This window comes from Aotus nancymaae, unplaced genomic scaffold (genome assembly GCF_030222135.1).
Source record: "Aotus nancymaae isolate 86718 unplaced genomic scaffold, 86718_ANA_hifiasm-v0.15.2.pri h1tg000006l, whole genome shotgun sequence".
Classification (NCBI taxonomy): domain Eukaryota; kingdom Metazoa; phylum Chordata; class Mammalia; order Primates; family Aotidae; genus Aotus; species Aotus nancymaae.
The window spans coordinates 84365601-84388639 of record NW_026988417.1 but is presented as its reverse complement, the minus strand read 5'-3'; the positions used below and the strand labels follow the sequence as shown (position 1 = coordinate 84388639).

At 32.4% G+C, this 23039-nt stretch overlaps 1 protein-coding gene across 2 annotated transcripts in view; it reads right to left on the bottom strand.

Moving 5' to 3' along the window:
* Positions 1 to 1105: 1105 nt before the first annotated feature.
* CCSER1 (coiled-coil serine rich protein 1) overlaps positions 1106 to 23039 on the bottom strand; it is a 1355695-nt gene continuing 1333761 nt past the window's right edge. The window contains exon 11 of one of the 2 annotated variants that reach the window (XM_012437738.2): positions 1106 to 4129. In XM_012437738.2, coding sequence (XP_012293161.2) covers positions 3644 to 4129 — 486 coding nt within the window. In that variant the 3' untranslated portion in view covers positions 1106 to 3643. The remainder of the gene's footprint in view (positions 4130 to 23039) is intronic. The other variant, XM_064369230.1, reaches the window with a different exon arrangement.

Here is a 23039-nt window from a genome sequence, read left to right as displayed (position 1 = left end):
TAGGGTTATTTTGAACCACTTCCTTCTTCTATAGCTGTTCAGAATGTTAAGTTCTGAAAGTGAAACTTTAGATTATGATTATGAGATTCTGTTAAGTTTTCAAGTTACCCACTGCTATGGGTTACTATTTCTTGATAATGATGAATGATGTGGAAATATAGTACTAACCATTCAACAAACTGTTCCTACTGTTTAATCAACAACTAAGTTATCAAGAAAGTTCATGAGAAGGCTTATGGAATGTAATCATTTATCTTGGGCATGTGAATATTAAATATATCATAATTTTTGAAAACCTTTCTGGAGGGGGGTGTATGGGTATTATCTCTGTTTAACAAGACAAAGAAAACAAAGCAAAATGGGAAATTTCCTATGAATTCAATGAGAGTTCAACATTCAGGAAATAATGAGAATGGGTTAGAATTAAATCTTGGAAAATAGAAGGGGTAGAGCCCAGGTCATAAACCCAGATTAATCATGAAAATCTTCATAAACATTTTAAGTTAGGCAAATATACTTATAAATATTTAATATTGGCTTACAATTTTATTTTCATCTCAATCGTTAGATAACAAAAATAACTTGAATAACATGTGGCTCCAGGTTCTTACCCTGACCATATTGATACTGGTAGATTCACATCTTTAGCATTGCAGCAACAGTTTCATGTTGTGATTTGAGCAAAGACTTTGGTGCTCCAAAGAAGCAAAAAATAATTCAAGAGAGAATTCATAGTTTTGTGGAGACTCTCAGCATATTATTTTATGGGAAAAAAAATCACTGAGTTCATAGAAATAGTTTCATGTTCCAATAATTATAAAAATGGGAACAGTTTATTTCAGGTGGGAACAGCTTTTCAAGGTATTTCTCTTCCTAAGTGTTTCTTTAAAACACATTCTAAATTCAGAAGAGACAATTTGCAGCAGAAATTTTATAGGGTTATTTAGGCTTAGCTACACATATACATGCACTAAAGAAAAAGGAAGGAAAAGAAAAGACTACTGTTTCCATCAGAAAAACAAGCACTTTTTCCCCCTGGTGTCATGTCTTTGGATATGTACCGCCTTGGAGAAATGTAAAAATCAGTTTTATACATGGAAGTGTCTTAGAAAACTAGAGATTTTAGTACAAAGAAATCAACTCACTGAAAGAATGCCCACGTGCCATTGTTATAAGTTACTATACATACACAAGAGGAACTTACAAAGAACCCCTGTTACAGTTATTGATGTACATTAGCATAGTGGGCTTACACCTTCTCCAGGCCTGAGTTACACTTAGTATTACAAATAATATTATAACAATGCTGAAAATACTGATACAAAACAGCTTTAAGATGATATTTCCAAAAAATATCCTTCCATTTAAAATCGAACTGTTTAAACCAGGTTTTCTTTTGAATGATTCAGCTTTAAAAAAGACTTTTCAAGAAAATACTAGTGTTTAAAACATCTCTTAAAATGTCTATTAAATGACAGATCATCTTTAAATAGATTATTTTTATAAAGTATAATTCAAAAGTCTATCTTCCAGGAAAACAAAACTATCAACTCCAAAAGTCCAAATCAAAAACATTATTTGTGATACATTGTTCTTCCATATCCTGGGAAAAAATCCTTGATTATTTTATTATGCTTATTTATTTACAGATTTAAAATACTCTAGCAACAGACGCCAACATTTAGGACAAACCAAGCTGAATTCCACAATTAATAATCATAATTTTTCTATTTTCCTATCATTTCTTAAATATTGCCCAGCCCAAAATGTATATCTGATGAACATTACAGCTGCTGAAGTATGGTGGGAACTTTAGATAGCAATCTCATTAAGTCAAGCAGTTTGCAGTGTGTATTGTTCTCTTTTGGCAGAATTACAAGCACGCAAAGAAAGAAAACATTTGGCAAATGTCTGTCTTGATGCACATGTGTGTTCCTTTGGTAAACCAAAATTACAGTACAAATATTGACTAGACTCCTTACTTCATCAATTCCAATCAAAATTTGCAAATGTTATCAATTCCAATCAAAATTTGCAAATGTATCAATGTTCAATCATTAAAGCTCAGGGATGGAGTGTCTAATGGGTTTTCCCCAAAGCACAGAGCACAAATACATTTTTATAATAGGAGATGCACTTTGCACATAGCTTTAATTTAAGCAAGTTGTCAGATGCCATGCTAAAACTGCTATCTCAATTTCCCTTCATTCATCTCGTTAGTGCACACTGACAGATTCTGTCTGTTAGAGAATGCAAGGGAAACATCATGCAGTAGGTATGATAGTTTCAATTTGCATGGACTATGGCTAATATGGATATACTTACCAGCTCTGATATCTATAAGAAAACTGCAGCCTTGATTCTTATTAGTCTTTTTAAAATTATTTATTTGTGTATTTAATTCTAATCTTTGATACTGCTCTGCTACTAATTAAACATGATGGAATTATCCATTGATCAATTTATATATTGATCTATCTCATGTGCACATAAGTATATAACATAACATATTTGGGCCTTATTTGTCAAAGAGAAATATTTGCCATCAAATGAGTTTTAAATATTCCTGTTAGAAGTTTATTTCTAAGATCAAATTGCCAATGTTCACATTTACTTTACTTTTTGTTCTAAATCTAGATTTCTGCATAGTCAGAATATTGCATGCTGGTTACTCAAACACTGACTTTCTGTTTCTCAGTTCATAAAATTATAGAAATAGGTTGGTGCATATAAACCAAAATTGGATCTACATAACAAAGAACATTTTTAAAAATAAGGAAAGTAAAGAAAAAATGATTTTCTTAGGATATTTCATCCTTTAAATTTTGAAAAAACGCTTATATTGTCATGACAGTGACTCAAAGAATATAGCATGTCAGTCTTTATGCATCATTTGACAAAATTCAACCAACTTTATCACCTTGTATTATGTCACAGTACTTCAACATCAATAACAAAAACTAAAAGCAAAAATTTTCAAAGATCAGAGTTGTCATTCTCTATTTGGCTAGCAATTACTCTGTCTGAAATCCTTTGTGAACTAGTATGAACCAGATGTTTAAATGAAAAAGAAACAGCCATTTCCCCCTTAATAGTATCACAAGATAAGCTTGAATGTATGTAATAGAGACAAACACATCTCTAGGTTACATGCAAGCAAGCCACATTCTCAAATAAATATACCGCCAAATATAAGACTTTAACATTCCTCTTTTTTCTTCCTTGTATTAACTATGTAATTTAAAATTCCTTATAAATCCTTTATCTATTATTCCTCAAATCTACTTTTATAGTAACACCATTAACAGAGTAAACGGATTGCTATTTGATATTACCTTCTGAAACCCCAATGCATATCAGTAAGTGATAGAGATAAAAAATAAATAAATTATGGACTGTACAAACGATCAAGATGGTCCCATTTATTATACACATATATAGTAAAGTCTTCAAGGCAATTCAACCTAGTTCAAATAACATGCTCAAACTTTCACTCTTGGGAGAAAAAAAAAACCAACAACACAAGTCTTTGTTTATGACTAAAACTAAAATGTAAGAAAAAATACGTGACAATTTTAATAATGAACTATGCACGAGAAACACCATCTTTATCCTACCCAAAGACAGGAAGAGGGTGATCTAATTACCCGTCCTGCTGGCCTAGAGTCTGCAGCTCAGTGCTGTGTAAATTGTGGTGGAGAAACACATTCTTCCTGCTGTACATGTGTAAAGAGATTGGCCCTCTTGGTGGCTGTCCAAACCTGCCTGTAAAGGTCGAATGCTGTCGGGCCATAGCAACTTGGTCCTTTGATTTCTCTAAGAACGTGGAGAGCCCTTCTGTCTTAGCTGTTGGCTTCAGAGAGCTCTGCCCAACGGTGGCCCGTAAGTTCTGTGTAACCTCTGAAGTGAGGGTTTCATAAGTTCCTCTTGAATGTTTGATAACTTCTGCTAGTTCCTTGTCCTTCAAGAAATTGCTTAAACATAGACTTGGGAGTTGACAGGTCTTGTTTTTGTAGGGGCTTGTCTGGTCCGCTGACAAATACCTAAAATGGTCCTCGGTGGGAGTATGCATTGTTTTTCTGTCCCTTGTGTTGAGATTTTGGCTCACAATTCGATTTCGATGTGTAGCCTATGGTAAGACACAAAAAGAAAAAGATGTCGTAAAAAAAAAAAAACTTTCATAGCATACATACAATACAGAGTGGCATTTATACATTTGTGTCTGAACCCCTAATTTTTCAATGAGGTTTATAAAATTATCAATAAAATTATCCATGGGATTCAATTTTCCAGTGCAATACTACTACAAATAGTGATTAAATGGTTAATTTAATCTAAAGGGCATTTTGATTTTTTTAAAATCTAATTCACTAAATTTGAATTATATAGCTTTATCTGAGAATACAGATTAATAAGTAAAAGGTGAAAGATTTATATGATCTGAAGAGAAACTAGAGTATGAAAATACAGATTATTTTAATAAATGATGAATATAAACATATAAAGCCATTCGTTTTTGCTGGTTTAATATGCTATAGTTATTTAAATATATGTCTAGAGAGTTTATAGAATTATCAGTATCATGATTTGTATCACCAAAGTGGTAAGCAGGAAATTAAAGAAACTAAAAACACCCAAGAAACTATAATAACCTAAGAAGACCAATACAGCACGTACTAGAAATTTCAATACATGGTTCATTTAGACTTTCGGATGCAATTTATTAATCAAAATCAGGTCCACAAGTACATGCCACTTCTTGCTCATAAGAATTTCGTACTTTAGTAATAAAAACAAGGCACAGCTCATTGAATCATGCTGTAAAGAAGCAAAGATTACAAGCTAGCACCCATGTTCCTCCTGAAGAGAACACTGTGTTTGTGTAGAAAAACACATTGAGGTAAAAACAGAGACTGGCGGCTGGCTTAATTGTTCTGCTTGCAAAATGTCAAGGATTTATTGCTGCTACAAAGAAGGACGATGAAAATGAAGAGAAACAGACGAGAAGAGCAGTATAAACAGTAGCAGACTCATATAATGAGTACTTGAGCAATATTTGAGCACTAAACAGCAGCAGATGCATACAATGAGTATTTGAGCAGTATTTGAGCAATACAATACATGCTTTAAAAAGACAGTGAACATTTCTGCTTACATGAAATGGTGTACAGCTTAAATACGCAACCTTTCAGTTTCCTAAGAAATCGTATTTCCAAACTTTATCTCTCCCTAGAGACTCAATTTGCTTATTTAGCCATCATTGCTTTTTTTGTTTGGTTAATATTACTAATTTGTCATAACAAATCAAACCAAAGTAAAACTTGTCAATTGTGAAATCCATTCTTCCCCAAGGATTTTCCTTCTCAGTAAATGGCACCACATTCAGGCCAACACCCGAAAATTATTTTTTCTCTTTTCCTCATACCCCTTAAAATCAAGTCCTTGCTTTTTCCAAAATATAATCTCAAGTCATCCACTTCTTTTCATTTCTACTCTTTTCTCCTGATACAGTTGCCTGGCATTTAATAAATATTTGCTGAATAAAGTTTATTTGTTTGAGATAATACATAATATTTATTGGTTGTGTATTATATTTCAGACACTCTGCTATTGCTCTTGTATATTCAGATTCACAAGAGCCTTTTGAGGTAGCTTCTTTTATTCCCATTATGCAGACTGGAAAATTGTAGCACAGAGATTTTGATTTTATCCTATAGCTAGTGTGGGACAGGCAGTCTGCTTGATTATCTACCAGTTCCTTCTTCCTCAAGTATTTCCATAGGAATTTTTCAAAACTTCATCACATTTTTCTGAAATTAATTGCATGCAGAAAAACACTGTAATATGAGCTTATGCCTCAAAAAGATTATTATTGAAATAAATCTCCCTACTTTTCTTTTTTATAAAACTAAGATCTACTGAGGGTGTCCTTAAATTTGGTGATTTCAGAAGGAAGGATTTTGCTACCGTGGCCTTTGCTTTGTCTTGATGTTTGTGAAGTCATCTTTATTTACTTTTTCGTGATGAGCTACTTACAGCAGACCCCATAGTACTTCTAATAATGCCGTTTTAACTTTTTCTTAGGTTTCGAGTAGAGATAGTTAGGCTGGTAATTTGGTGTGGAAAGGAAACATTGTAAGACTCACAAGAGATGCCTCAGAGGCTTTTTAGGGGTAGAAGGAATAAACTATTTTGATTCAATTTTCATCATTTGGGAACTTTTCTACTTTTTTCTTCTTGACTCTTTTCCAATACTCTAAACTTTGGACCTATTCGAAATGTGATCTTTTCTTTTCTCTCCATCTCTGTAATCTTACATGTTTATTTAATCAACCCCGTGCTTAATATCTGTGGCCAAATCATGGGTGCTGCTTATGTAATATTGTGGAAAAAATTGGGGATGAAAACAACATTAGTAAGTCCATAATGATAATACCAGTGGTTACATTTCTTTTTCATTTCTATTTCAACAGATGCTGCCTAGGAAAGTAGAAATGGTAGGTATAGACTGTATTTCCATTATTTTAATATTATCTTTGAGGGAATATTCATTGTTTTTATGTGATCATTTTTATTATCCTGATATATTAAATTGGATATACAGTTTTAATAAGACATGTTGAAAAGGATCAAATAACTCAGTCACACAGGCAGCCTCAGCACTCTTTCTCTGGTATAGTTTCTGGTACTTAGAAAGCACATCTGGATCTACTATCAAAAGAAGCAGAATGGGGATTCTTACTCTCAATTTTTAAAGAAAAATACACATTTAAATCAACCATTTATGTTTATTTGGTATAGTTTGGTTTTGACGTTAGTTTTTTTTGCCTTGTTTTTTTTTTTCTTAAGTTCTCTGTGATGTCTACCATTATTCTCCAAAGCTCGTAGTGTACATAGGAGATTGCCTTGTTGCAGGGGTTAATAGCATGGATAGAATAAGATATATATGGATTCATTTATTCTTGTGATAAATATTTATTGATCACATTCAGGGCAACGTGCTGCATACATGATGGGAAATAGTGTTGTTCATATAAGATCCAAATGCTACCTTAAGGCAGCTTAAAGTTTAATGGGAAAATCAACCAGAATGAGACACTTTTTAGTTTAGTGAATATGGCAAGTTACTTAAGTTTCCTAAGTTGCCAATTTTCTCACCTGAGAAACGAAGTTTTATATTTATATAAGTATAGATATTTATATCTATATCTTCATAAAGGATTATTGTAAATATTTAATGATCTACTTGACTCTAAAATGCCTAATATACCTGGAATGTAGTTATCTTAATCACAACAATAGTCATCATCACAGTAACAATATAATGTAACTAACAGACCTTGAAATTACTTTGAGAGGTGCTCATTTCATCCTTTAGAACCTAATCACTTTAAATACTTTTGTCTCTATTTTAAAAAGCAAAGTCATTTTCTCTAGAAAATTCCAGTAATTTTATATTTATTGTAGTTTGGTTCCACAGAACACAGACTCTGATACAGATATTTGTAAGAAATGTATTGGGAATGTTCTTAGGCCAATAACTATGGAGAATGAAGAAAGCAGAGTCAGGCAGAGGGAGAAATTAAATTCTGTGCAATTAAATTATCTGAACTGATCACACAGGAAGGTCTGAATTTGGGATGGTTCTTCATAATTGTCTCCAATTCAGGCAAGTGGGTGGGAGTCATATCCCATCATCTAGCTATTGGACATTGACAGACTCTGGGAAGGGCTGTAGTATTAGGTAAGTAGGTTTTTTTAGTTTTTGTTTTTGTTTTTAGCAGGGAAATTTTTGGAGAGAATATTACTTGAGAGCTATCAGTTGCCAACACTCTCAGCAACAGGAAAAATTAAGGCTTCAGTCTTGAAAGTATTTTTTTTTGGGCAGAGAAAGGGAAAAGTAGGAGGTACCTCACACCTTTCACTACATTAATTATCCTATTGTGTGTTTAATATATTATAGGACAATTTGGCCTAATAGAAAGAACACTGAACCTCGAGCCAAAAGACTCTAATGTTGGCTGTGCTACCATTGAATTGTGTAGCATGAAATGAATAAATTAATTATTTTGGGCTTCCGTTTCTAAGCCCATGAATGAAATAAATAAAATGTAAGACAATAGAATTTAGATCTTTAAGAAACCCTAACAATCATTCAGTTGCCTTCCAATTCTAAAATTCTAGGTTTAAAATATATATTTTATCCTACATGTTTTGGAATATGTTTAGAAATACATAGGAAACATCCTCTTGACACAAAATATTAAAATATATTTTGGCATATATATTTGGATCTGGAGGAAGGGATGATAGATAGATTGATTGATTTGGGGATATTTATATATATCCATATATATATGTGGATTTGGTGGCCTTGTCTCAGAGGAAATTAATTTAAATATGATGATGTTAATTGATGTTTACCACCTCTAAAGAACTTGAGACCCCTGAAGGTAATTTTCAATGCATGTGTCTAGCCACATATTTCTCAAAATCAAAATTAAGCTTCCTGAAACTCATATAATTACGTCAGATTCTGAGCAATTTAGTTTTCAGCAGCTAGCTTATTATCTATCCATAGAATTCCTAATAAGGATGAAAGGATGGAAAATCTAGTGATTAATCAGTCAAGTGTGCACATTATAATAAAATCAGTTCATTGTTAGCTTTTGTCTTCCTTTCATTTCTTTACAAGAGCATATAGCCTGTATTTCATCAAATGCAAGAAAATACTAATTTTAAAACACATTATTATTTAATACACCACTAAGAAATGAACAACAAACAAAATACCTGATGCTGATTTAAAACAAGTAAACAAACAACATTCTCTTATTTTAGTCCATGTGATCCATTAATAAGTCACACCAGCCTCTCATTGCAGTTTATCTTGTCTTCAGTTGCCTTGCTTGGGATTTGAAAGACAGTCCTTTTGCATTTTTCTCAAAGATTCAGTGTCATCTACGCATAGGTCTATTTCCTCTCTAGATTTCATAAAGCATCTGGTTTTTACTTAAGAAACAACAAGGAGTTGAAGGCAAGACCATTACAAATACTTGTTTCATTAATATTAAAATTATACCATTTTTTCCTTGACTTTCTGTAGATAAAATTTTTTTGTTATAATACCAAGTACAGTACACTTTTGAAAGCATTCTTTGGCAACACATGTAGCACCAACATTGCATATAACTCAAAGAAAGGAAAATATGAAGCTATGAAACAACTCACATTTGAACAGGCAATTTAAACTCCATTACAACTGCAACCTGGTTAAAAGCATTGATTATAAAATGAAACCTGATATTTAGGGATTCTATTATATTAAAAACTTGAGTCAGTGAAAAATAGAAATACAATAATCATGCCAATGTGGAAAGGCCAAATTTGTTAAGACTAGATGATGTAATGATAGAATTCATGGGGGAGGGGAGAAATATTTCAGTTACTGATTTTCGAGTGTTTAATAATATTATTTTTTCTGAAGTCCTTTTCCTTTTTTTGTAAAAAGTATTGGTAGTTGCCATGAATGTTAGCAGGCAAAATTATTCTGTTATAATTGCTTGCATAGATAAGAACTCTGCACATGATTATTTTCATTGACTTTAAAATATATTTTTTTCTGCAAATATTGTCCACTTGAGAAAAAATTGCTTTGCAACACGAATTTTTTTTTAAAGAAATAGAGAAACTTGAAACAATCCCCAATAGCCAGCTAGGAAAACTCGTATTACACTTAGAAAAATAACTAATGTTAAACAGGATCTAAACAAAATTGAAAGATTAATGAAAATATCAACATCATAATGTGAATTCAATTGAAAAAGTAGATAAATATCAAATTATGTTAAAGTGAATCAGAATTATTCTTGGTCACAGTTCTTGTAGTAGAAGCTAAGTAGTAACATTCGATGTGGATAATTCACACTGAGAAACATGTCTTCTGAATAGGTTAATGATTTCCTATTAATGAGACCTGCAGGTTCAGTAAGACATATAATGAGAATACATACATTTTATTCCCAAGAAAAGACATTTTACCTTTACCCATTATGGTACCCAGGTGATACAGTTTGGCTGTATGCCCAGCCAAATCTCATCTTGAGTTGTAGTTACCATAGTCCCCACATGTCATGGGAGGGACTGGGTAGCAATTACCGCCATGCTGCTGTTCTCATGATAGTGAATGAGTTCTCATGAGATCAGATAGTTTCATAAGAGGTTCCCCCCTTTACTCAGCACTTCCTCCTGCCATCATGTGAACAAGGATTTGTTTGCTTCCCCTTCCACCATGATTGTAAATTTCCTAAGTCCTCCCCAGCCCTGCAGAACTGTGAGTCAATTAAACTTATTTCCTTTATAAATTATCCAATCTCAAGTATGTCTTTATTACCAGCATGAGAGTGGACTGACTAACACACCAGGTCAAATAGAATATAAGTTTCATAAGGGCGGGGACTTTGCCTGTCTTGTTCAGTGCTGAATACACATGTCCTACAGACATCTGGCATTTACTGAGAACTCCTTTAATATTTATATGGTCTGGAAAATAATCTAATGGACTTCCTTTATTAAAATGACTTACCTAACAGATCTTTCAAACACACCAAAGCAATATGACATTATATCTATAGTATTAGATATCAAAGCAAATGAAAAAAAATCCCCTTCAGTGTATTTTGTCAATACTGTAGAAAATGAACTGAAAGAGAGATGTTGTATAGCTGCAATTTTTAACTGCTTCCCCATCCTATTATGTAAACATAAATTGTAGGTATATACATCTTTGGGTAAAATCCAGAGCTATAAAAGTATCTGCAACAAAATATGTTTAACTCGACTCCTTTATCTTCTATTTATGTAAATATTTTAACTTCTGAATTACAAATTACAATGGTCATAATCTCTAATTTATAAAAATAATAAATTTTGGTAATTCAGTTGTAGTAGCAAAATATTCCTTAGAATAAAAACTCAACAACTGACTGACCTATTTGATGCTGGTTTAATTGCATGGAGACTGATTGAGTAGATCACTTTATTATTTCCGAAAATAAATGATGAATGCATAAGCTGAGGCAGTATAACAAACAAATGACAGAAAAGGCTCTATAATACATATTTTAATGTAAGCAATTACAAATACATCAACATAGAAACCTAAAGGCAGAATAATAGAAACATGCGATATTGTGATATCACGAAGCCATATCTATATACTGTTAAATATAATTACATGTAAGAAAAATGCTTTCAATGAAGGCCTGTATGAATATTATTACTCACTGAATAAAATATTGAAATTTATAAATAAATCTTAAATGTAAATAATTTTCAGTTTGTGTACTATATGTTTAAGTTTGTATGACTTATTGCCTTGTTATTGGGGCCATCATGTACATTGCAGGATGTTTAGTAACATCCTTGGCCTGTACCTACAGAAGCCAGGGTACCTCTCTGTCACCCAGTTGTGAAAATTAAAAATGTCTCCAGACATTGCTAAATGTCCCCCAGGGGTGGGGGATGGCAGCAAAATTACCCCCAGTTGAGAACCGCTTCCCTAAACTACAGTGCTTCCCTAAACAGATAAACATGATCAACAACGTACAAGAAAAAACAATTATACATAAATTTCTATCCTTTTATCATTTATAGCCATTATGAGTGTGAAATTAGGCCTTTACAAATTTTATTTTACTTAGTTTGCAAACACATAAGACCCTTATTATGTTCTAGGCATTCTTCTGGCCCCTTATAATTATTAATTTTTAAAAATACTATCTCTTTTACTAAATCAATCCAACATAGTAATAGACACTGGAAGTATTTATAAACTACTTAAAAAGTAAATGCTCCTTTTGATGTTTCACGACATAATGTGTTGATTTAAAGTAAACAAGTACAACAATTAAAGGGCCAATGTAGACTCAAACCACATTTAAAAATAACAGACTGCCCTTTTCCTGTCATCACTGAGACAGAATTTCTCTTCAAAAGGTTTTGGCACTGTTGCTGTGTCTGTTTGTAGCCTTAGATGTGGAATCTGTTTTCAGTGATAAAGAGTTCTGTTAAAGGTTTAGGAAACACTCTACCACAGAGAGATTGTATAAAGAAGTAGTTACTGCTTTGCAAGCAGAAAGCCCTGTAATAAGTTGAAGTGAAAACCAGAAAGAAACATCCAAAGGTTCTGGCAGACAGGATCTGTTTTTTTTTTTTCCTCTCTTTTTTTATTTTTTTCTTGTTTCCAGATTGCACAAGTTACCAAGAGGTGTGGAATGGAGCAAATTGTCCAGAGTTAAATTACTTCTTCTGGCTCAGTCTCACTCCTAAATTCTTTACACTATACCAAATTCTCCTAGTAGGCATTTAGGACTCAAACAGGGTTAGAAGACTTGTAGGAGATAAGCAAGGTGAATGCTAATAAGGCCAGCAGAGCTCCCAAGAGGGTAAAATCATAGCGCCTCACTTTCTTCAAAGGGAAAGTTAAAACACACAGCAGTTTTCCCAGAAGCCACTAGGCATATATTTTGACTGTTCTGTTTATAATTAGAGTAAATGAACTCTGGGCAGAACCAAATCCTGTAGAACAATAAGTTGTCTTTAACACTAATGTATGTGTGAGAGTGTGTGTGTATGTGTGATCACCCATTCTGTGTCAGTAATTCTCCTTAGTTAAAAGGTGATTTAAATGAGAATTTCAGACAATTATTGCTTATAAAAGCAATAACAGGAGTGTGATTAAGGACTCAATTCAGAAGAAATCTACATTCTGCACGACTGGTATTCCAGAAATACGTGATTTCTAAATGAAAGAATGAGTTAAAGATTTAACTTAAATTTATATGCCTTAGGGGAAGGAGTAGAAAATAATTTTCTGTGTTTGCACAGGAATGCACAAGAGTGAACAATTATAGTGGCTTAGTATAGCAAAACATAAAAAATGAGCCTCTTGTCTAGATACCCTGCTGCCCAATACTTACCACATATTATGTAAAATCCTTCTTGAATGAGAGTAGTATTCAATAAATAATCTCAAAAAAATCATTAGATTCACACAATGTCTCGTGTGAATAATTCATAGGCTTTATAGCCAATCTCTCTGACTTTATGAGGTAGAAATATTTCTGGAGTCCAATAAATGAATAAATAAATATACTGTATATAATTAAGACTAATTTATTGTTCACCCCTCTTTTATTAGTCCTTATTACCATGATTAAATAATGTGAGCCCTAAATTTCTTGCTTAAATGATTTTATCTTACAAGTAATTTTACCCTGTATGCTCTGCTTAAAAACTTCTAAAAGTAACATATTTACCTAATCTAAGAGATAATATGAGCAACAAAGTGAAATAAAAATACAGCAATTTCACAATGTTAATCTGTTGTTTTATATCAGTACAATGTAATTCAAACTACTTTTAGGAATAAGCTTGACCCACTGATAAAGACAATATATTACTAAATACATGGCACATTTTGGAGGATACTACAAACAATACATATACATGACTTTAATACAAACTATTCCAATTCTTGTAAGTGTACATTAAGATTGGTTTGGAATGCCTTACTTCAAAGGTATTTTTATGCATGGAAATCTGAGGCTTTTACTAATGATTGATTTAATAATTGATGTAAGTTATGTTTTCCTTCAGCAACATGCACAATTTTGGGTAGAACAAATGTCATTTAAGGAAATTCAGGGGACATATATAAGGCAATGATATGACAAAGAATGAGAACTTAACGTTTTCTGCACGATGGATTGGTGAATATAACACTACTTAAAAGTCCTTCACAGAATTTAAAACATCAAAAGAATATTGCTAACGTGTATAGAAATTTAAAATATACAGTATGGCTGGGAATTGCAATGAAGTAATATCCACCTAATTTTTTGAAATTCTTTCATATCATATAAGGAATAAGACACAGCAGGGAATTAATTATAGTACAAAAAGTTATGGTCAGAATATCATTACATACAAGTTAGAATCAATTTTTAAAGAAGCATAGAATTTCAAAAATGCATTCTTTTGCTGAATAAAGAGTTGAGCCTTGGAGATAAGAGGTTTATTTAATAATAGCAATTTTTCAAATAGCCAACCATTTTTTTCCTACTTATGATGAGTTTATGAGTGTTAGAAACACTTACTATAGAGTGTTTAAAAAATTCTAAGGCTAATTTTTTTTCTTTTTGTAAAGCTGCTTTATCAAAGCAAATCATTTTCTTTACAAACTCAGAGTAGCCTCAAATAGTCTGCTAACAAAGAGAAAACAGATGGGCCACCAGCTTCAAAGTTAGTCATCCTTAAAAAGATCTAAAATTGATTTTTAAATAGAAAAAAAATCAACAAAGCACAAAATATAATGAGAGTTAGCTGAAGCTTACAGTTGCTAAGATCTAAAATAATTGTCAATTATTTTCATTTTATTAACATCAATTATTGATATCAATGATCCTAACTTCTTGCCCATTGAAAATATATTTTTATTTTTTGACCTAATTTTAAATAATTCAAGATTCAAGACATACTTTAAAGTTAATGTATTTTAATACCTTGATTTTATAAGGAAACTGACTAGACAGGCTGTGTGACTTACCCTAGGTTCTAAAGATTGTTAATAGTAAAAGCAACAACCAATTCAAGATTTTCTAAAGCACTCTTTAGTATTTCCATGCAGAACTTGTCACCTTTCATTTTAATGCACAGACACAAGATCTACATTTGATATACAAAAAAAAAACATCCAAAAGATTTGTGGTGGAATATTTAATTGTACATGCCAATAGCAAATCTCATGAACAATGGATATGCACAAGTTATATCTGTTATTTTTATGGGATAAAAAGGATAGGTAAATAGAAAAATTCTTAGAGTAGTACGTGGAAGATATTTTTGTGCCATGTTATGAGAAATGAAGATCAAGAAGTAACCATTTGATGATAAAGTAGACATATGTATGCCTGATCTTTGCTAGCTATGCTGTGCTACAATAGGCTGCAGTTAAAAGGGAAGACATAGTAACCAGATATTGGCTTAGGATAGATCTGCATTCCCAGATTGAAGTTGTCTAAAAGAAGGAATAAGTCTTCTCTATCTACACAGGTGATATCTTTGGTGTTTTCAATAGAGACTATGTTGGAAGGTCTTGATGTTGGAATTAAAAGGCTAAGGTGAATCCAAATGATGGTTAACAGAGGTGGCAGTTATCTCTCTAACATCAGGACAAATTGGCAGGTACTAGCATAGGTAGAAAATGAATTCTCTAAGAAATCAGCTCTATAGATCATGTGTTATGTTGAATATACCGGGAAATTTCCCACAAATCACTGTAAGGGAAGAGGTATCTGAGGAGTGTCAAAATCTAAAACTAGTCCTAATAAAAGAGACTGTATCTCCTATGCTAAGTTTACTAATGTTTCTCATTCTCTTTGGTTCTTTCTTCCTTTACTATTTATTCTTTCATTCATTCATATCTATTCATTATTATGGAGAACCCACAAAATATAAATACAGTGAATGATTCAAATAAATTAAGTATGCAATTCTACCACCAGGAACTTACTTTTACTTAAGGAACTAAACGACTATAAATAAAAATTAAGATAGAAAGCAAAATTAAGCCACTAAAACAATAATATAGAATCTTAAATCAAGACCAGATTTAGCGAAAAATGTGTGGTACAACAAATATCTAAGCATGAAACAGAGCTTTTAAAACAATTGCTTTCTTTGGTTGCCTCAGTTTCTCACCCCTACCTCTACCTTGTTCATCATCCCACTCCAATTTGGCTTTTGCACCTGAAAATCTCAAAGTTGTTAAGTAAAATGGAAACTTATCAGTTTACACGTTTTCCTTTTACATTAAGAGACATTTAAATGGAGTTAAGCACTCTCAGTTTGAATTCCATTATCTGTTGGTATTTGTGATATCTCATGCTCTGGTGGCTGTTCTGTTTCTCTGGTCACTACTACACCATCTTCTTTGCTGGGCACTTTGCAATTAAACACCTGGGTCTTCATGGCACAGTCCAGATTTATTTCACTCTCCCTAAAAAATCTCATCCATTCACATAACTTTAAATATACCAACTTCATGTGAACAACTCTTAAACTTAAGATACTTTAAACTTGCTTTTCATTTTCTTTCATGGATCTACTTCCATGACTTTAGTACGGGTATCTGAATTTTATTTTTTCGTAACTGAACTCTTAGTAATTGCATCATGTCTGGTTTTCATCTTAATACTTCAGTAACATTTATTGAACACATGAGTGGAGACCACAAAAAAAACTCTGGAATTCTACTTGATACTTTCTCCTTTCACCCTACATTCACTCTATCACTAGTTGACAGGGATTCTATTTTTATGCTACCCACTACTCTTCACTCCATCCCTCTAGTTCAACAGCATTATCTTGTGATCCTTAATCCATTCTTCTGCACCTTCACATACATACCACAAAAGAGCTATAATTTTTAATGCAAATTTAATAATGCCATTGACCTTCTTCCATTGACCTTCTTATTTTCTTTCAATACTTTCATAATGAATTTCAAGAATATACAAATTCTTGTAATGGTCTACGTGACCCTGAATGATCTAGCTGCACTTATACCTCTGTAATTTCTTCCTAGGACAATTTTTCCTTCAATCATTGGGTTTCTGGCAACATTAGTCACTTCTGAGTTTCTTAAACATGAAAAAGTCTCTCCTTAGGTTTTTTAGGGACTGTATGCTTTTAGCCTCTATCTGGAATGTTCTTCCCTTCATTTTTGCCTGGCATGTAACTCAGTCCCTAGAAAATTTTAAGCCTTTCACACCCAACAATTTAATTCAAATTATCTATTTTTAAACTTTCCAAATGCAAACACAACCTATACATTTTCTTTATAGCAATTGTCCTATACATATGTATGATATACATGCATATAGTGCATTTATTTGTTTAATGCCTATCACTAATTTAGACAGTATGCTCTGTGAAAGCAAAAATTGTGTCAAGTTGTTCTTCCAGCACTTACCCTAGTTTCTGATATAAAGTAATTGTTTGATAAACATTTTTTGAAGATGAGTGAAAAAAGGAAGAGATTGAAATAAGGAAAAGAAAATAAATCAAATATGGGACTATCTATCTCAACTAAATCCTTCAGAGTGAGTATATCTTGGATTTCTGAAAGGTCAGGAAGGCATCCTGGGCATCATGGATAAGGAGTAAATATATATTTATGAGACCTATTTTGAGAACTGTTAGTACTAAACTTACTTGCTAAGGTGAAGTAGGATGTTTACATAGGGATGGGGCAAGAAAATATTGTATATGTAAGTTGTCTACGTTGTTTAAGTTATTGGCTGCTAATTTAAAGAGTGAAATATTAAAGGAAGGTCAATTAAAGGTTTATGATGAGGTAAATGGCATGACAAAGCAGCATTTTAGAAAGGTTACATAATTGAGAATCAGTCTAAGGTACAAATGCATAAATAAGGCAATTCAGAATGCATACACATTTTAAGAATGAAGGAAGTAATGTGTCACAAACAGTGGTCACAATTAAAGTTCCATATTATTAGTAATTCAGATGTCTCACATAACAGGCAAGAAGAAAATGTTTTAAATCTTTGAAAATATGCAAAATAATTTTAATAACTTACTGTTTATATATGTAGTTAAAATACAAATAAAACAAGAAAAACATAGACATAAACTAATTTTAATTTTATGTAGTAAAAATATTAACATGTTGAATTCATAATCTACATACTTTAGGACCAATCAAATTTATATAATTTTTTTCCACAGGATATATATAAAACAAATCTTTTACTTGTATTTCCCTAAATTATGAACAAATGATGAAACATTTTGTGGTTGATACTGTTTCTACATTTTCCCCAAGGTATTTTTATTTAGAAAAGTCTATTGATATAAAAATGATCTATTGTACAGCATCAGGGTGTTTTTGACTGGATCCTCTTGTTCAGGGTCTTGCCAGTATGAAATAAATGCCTCCAAAAACAATTTATGCTACCTCAGTGAGAGTGATTTTCCTGTACCCATCCAAATGGGTCTGAGAAACCATGCCTTTTCACAGACAATCTAATATATCTAGTCCAAAGAGGCTTAAATATTTTCTCTTGAAATCTTTTTCTCTGAAAACTGAGAATCTACTGACTGGGCATGGGGATGAGCGATAGAGAATTATGCCTCCAGACCCTCAAATGTAACTACATAGGTGAAAGTGGATCATAGTAGCTCTGGTTCTGGCATTTAGTAGTTGTTTGTTGAATTTGTATCTGTTGAACAAAAAAATGAATAAGGAAGTCACCAACTTTTCCAATACCTGCTGTTTTATATGATTTTAATTTACTATATAATAGCTCAGACAATTTTAAAAGTTTGCGGCACTGCTAACAAAGCATGCTGTGAACATTTTGTAAGGAAACTAACCAAACTGTAAAGCATTCCAGTATCCATAATGTTTCAAAACATCATTATATAGAATACTCCTTAGTCCTTGATTCATCTAGCCAAGAATATGGCCTTTTCAAGTTCATCCCTAAAAGCTGAAGAGCTGCATAAAGTTGCAGCTGTCCTTTAAAGCAGAGTGCATATGATACCTTTTCCACCTCTTCTATCTCACAAGAGACATCTGATCTATCACAATAATGAATGTTTTAAACTTTGTATAGTTCTTATATAAAAACATGCATAATATTTGTACCACTTAGTGTAATGCACTAAGAAGAAGACAAGACATCATGAAAAAGCAAAACTCCACTGCCCTATTCAAGCAAGAAGCTTAAAAGTGAATTATTGGATATCCCAGTAATCAAGATGCATTAATCTTTTATTTTTGAAAGTCAAGGGACTCTATAGAAAATGTGCTTGTGTCCTTACACAGAATAGCACACCTTGTTTTGACTCAAATCATATCATAATCAGCACCATTTACTCAGGAGTGGAAGAAAACATCCCTTGAATGAAGACAGTTCAGATATAATTCATATTGAACCACAAGGAGATAGATACAGTTTACAATTGCTGGACAAGAAGAATTTAAGAAGAGTGAAGCTCTTTCTAGATAATACATACTTAGGAAGAAATATATTTTTGCACATATTAGAAACACTGATTATTTTATTAAATTGATTTAAAGTTCCTATATAAAAACTTTCTATTTGAATGCATTCAAATAGAAAAATGCATGCTAATGATATAATAAAACAGTAAATAAAATCAGAGATTGTGTTAAAAAAGGAAAGAGCACATTAAAAAGGGCTTATTCTCATAGCCACACTTGACTTTAAATATTTACAAATTCCTCAATAAAAGTGAGAAATTTATTAGGGACTCCAACTGTATATTAGTCATGGCTTCCATATACAGCTTAGGCTTAAGTAGACTAGACAATGATATATACTGTGGGATTAGTCATTCTCGAGCATTCAGTTTGCTATCTTTAGCTCTAAGAAATTCTAAAATTTTCTTATGCATAAAAATTACCTTATGACCACTTGAAATAAATATTACTTGGACCATAGAAAGTGACTCAGTAGTTCTGCAGTTGGGCTCAGAATTCTTGAATAATCACATGCATATCATATGATCCTAAGACAAGTAGTATACTGAGAGGTGAATGTTTCTCTAAGGTAAATAATCCCATTAGAGAAGATAGATGGGTAGATAGATAGATAGATAGATAGAGATATTAGGTAGGTGCTAAAGTAATTGTATTTTTACCATGAAAAGTAATGACCAAAGCCACAATTACTTTTACTCCAACCTAAATAGTCAATATAGATTATCCCTAGTTGATGATAGCTGAATCTGAAAAAAAAATAGCATTTTTTTTTTCAAATTCAGCTATTATCAGATTTCAAATTCAACACACACACAAAAAAAAGCATTGCACAATCAGACTACATGATGCACATTAATCAAATGACATATCTCTTTGAGTTTTATATTATACAAATGTGTGCAGTAGTAAATCCCAAATGTGGGTAACTAGAGAGATAAATATAGAGCTGTGAAAGACGCTATACTTCTAGTGTCATTTCAATCAGGCAAAAAATCATTTTAATTGTATATAAATCCTGCATTACAAGATTTCCTTCAGAAATTGTTTTATATAGAGTTTGGACTCACAGAATCTTAACTAACAGTTCAGACAAGATTTGGATGTCCAGAATAGTAGATCAGGTACAGTTATCTTCTACGTGTTCCTTATAGAAAGCGGTTTCTGCACAAACATCTTCTTGTCTACATGTATCAAACATTTTCCAAAAATAAGACCTCCTATTACTGCCATGCAATATTCAAATGAAGCAAACACATCTACTCAAATACAATAATACAAGTAGAGAGAGATCCTGCATATTTTGAGGTTTATTTTCAAATTAGATTCTATTCATGACAAAACTTACTTTTGCCCTTGAGTTGTATATACATAAACATTTCTATCCAAGAATCATAACAGGAAAGAAATAATGTATGAGCTGGTTAGGAGTCAGGTAAAAATAATTAATATGGTAAGTCAGTGGTTCTCAACTAGGGCGAATTTGCCTCTTAAGGAAATTTTTAATGTTTGTAATGAGGGGCTTGACTATTAGTGTTTAGGAGGTAGAAGTCAAAAATGCTACTTTGCATAAGGGAGGCCTTCACAACAAAAACTTATCCATTCCAGTATGTCAATAGTGCTAATGTTGAGAAACTCTGCCATAAATTAAAACTGTAAGTCCTCCTAATACTTATTTTTGAATTTACTCAAGAGCTCAAGAATGAAACATTTTCATGACTCTGACAGTATATATAACTACAGATTTAATTCACAACTCAGGTTAAGTCATCTGTTTGGAATACTCCATTTGTAACCCTGTCAGCTGCTTATCCTGCAGCCCCTCAGTTTGGTGCCTATCAGCCTCCAGCATAGACAATGATCCCACACAGGATGTCATTTAGCTGCAGTAAGTAATTGCTCTTCATTTCACTCTGTTAAGAAGCACTCTTTCTTATTGATTTTAGGCTGCACCTGAAGCATGACTACAATTTTTTTTCCAACAACCTGAATCTGCTCCTATTGATCAACTAATGCTGCCCTTCTGGCAAAATTTGCTGTACCAAAACCACTGAGCAAGAAAAGAGCATATGTAGAATAGAACACTCCTATGGGAAGAAGCCAGCAAGTGGTGCTTGCTTATCTAATATTGCTAGTGAAGAAGCAGACTGAAAGGAACAAATTAGAAGGACTTGAAATTTTATGTTTCCCTTTACTCTCTACTTACTAGTTAACTCCTATATAATTATGTGATTAGATGTGTTTAAATAGCAACTCTCTATTTTCTTTTCACACTATTATCCAGGAGGTCTGTGGTTAAGGTAAAGTCCTTATCTGTGGAAGGTCTGCCTCTGGCTAAAAATAATTTTAGGTAGTGAAGCATACTAGTTAAAAATTTGTGCTCTGAGACAGTTTTTGGTTTGTATCCTATCTTAGTCGCTTAAAGGTGATATAATATTGGGTAACTTCTTTAACATATTTGAGCTTTGTTTTACTCATCTGTAAAATGAAGATGTATGGTTGTCACAAAAGGATGATTATGTGAATGATGAAATGATGTGAAAAAATAAAAATGAAGCATCTGTGATGGCAAGGACGTGAAAACCAAATTGTCAAGGAGGCAATTGTTTAAAGTGAGAAATGACACTGTATTCTACCAGAGAGTTGCAGATTTCCCTGTCCCCAAGTCCCCTAGATGAGGTTCTAGAATCTCAACTTCATTAGAATCTCAGTTTTGCCATTATCACAGAGGTCTTAATATGGTCCCTTAATTCACAGTTTTGAAGGTTCAGGCTATATGCCCGTCTGTTCACCAGGTACAATCGATTGATGCAAAACATTTTAGACTAATTCTGAGTTTCTACGAATCTGGGTAAATTACAGGTCAATTTTCCTGTCACATCATCTCTCATCACACTTAAATATCTGGCTTTCCTTAGGCCCATTTCTACATGTATAAAGGTGTAAAACCAAAAACTATTGCTAGAAAAGATTAAAGAATCAGATGAGCTACTGTATGGAATGTTCTTAGCACAATACCTGGCACACAGGAAATACTAGGCTGATAGTTTCTGTATAGAAGAATGTCAACATAGTGAACAGGGACATGATGTCTGTAATAAAAATAAGGGTAGCTAATATTTCAGCAAAATAAAATTTTCTTGCATATGTTTTGTCATTAACAAAGTACAACTATGTCAAATTTTGAAAGATTGAATATGCTGCATTATAAAAAAATTATTGAATTTTTCTCACCTTGCTCTGCAGTAACTTGCAGTAAATCATTTATATCCTTAAGCTCATAACTGTCTTCCTGTAATAAGAAGCTTTTTCCATTATTCCCAATGTGCAAATATATTCAGCAAATCTGACTGAAGTTATTACTTTTATCCCTCATCATTGTGTCATATGAAGCTTGGAACACATCACACTACTTTGGAGCTAGGATCATTCCTTCATTGAAATGAAGACTTTTCAGGAACAGAGATATTTGTTCTTGCCATTTATTATGAGTTAAAATTTGTTATTTTGTGTTACAATTTATGAAGGAAAAGTAAAAACAGCTTTTGGAGTTGAGTTTTTCATGACCATGTATTTACTTGTCATGGTTAACATCCTATTCATGCTACATTTCTTCATCTTTGCACATGTGGTATTAGTCATTGAAGAAAAGGTATTTTGATTTTTCTTTCAGTCAGTAAGAGTATTTAGGGTTTAGGAAAATGAGTATTATTTATCTGCTCTTGATGTATCGACTAGCCTCATACAACAGCATTGTTTAATTCATTCATTCTTTCCATAAGCCACTCTGTCAATTCTAACATATTCTCTGAGAAACCCTTTCCCATGAAAACATTTATATAAAATTAACATTTATTCACAATGTTGCTGTTAAATTTTGCCTATTGGTTAGGTTTTCATCCCATAGATAGCATTTCATATGGCGAATTAGCTGAGGGAAAGAGTCATA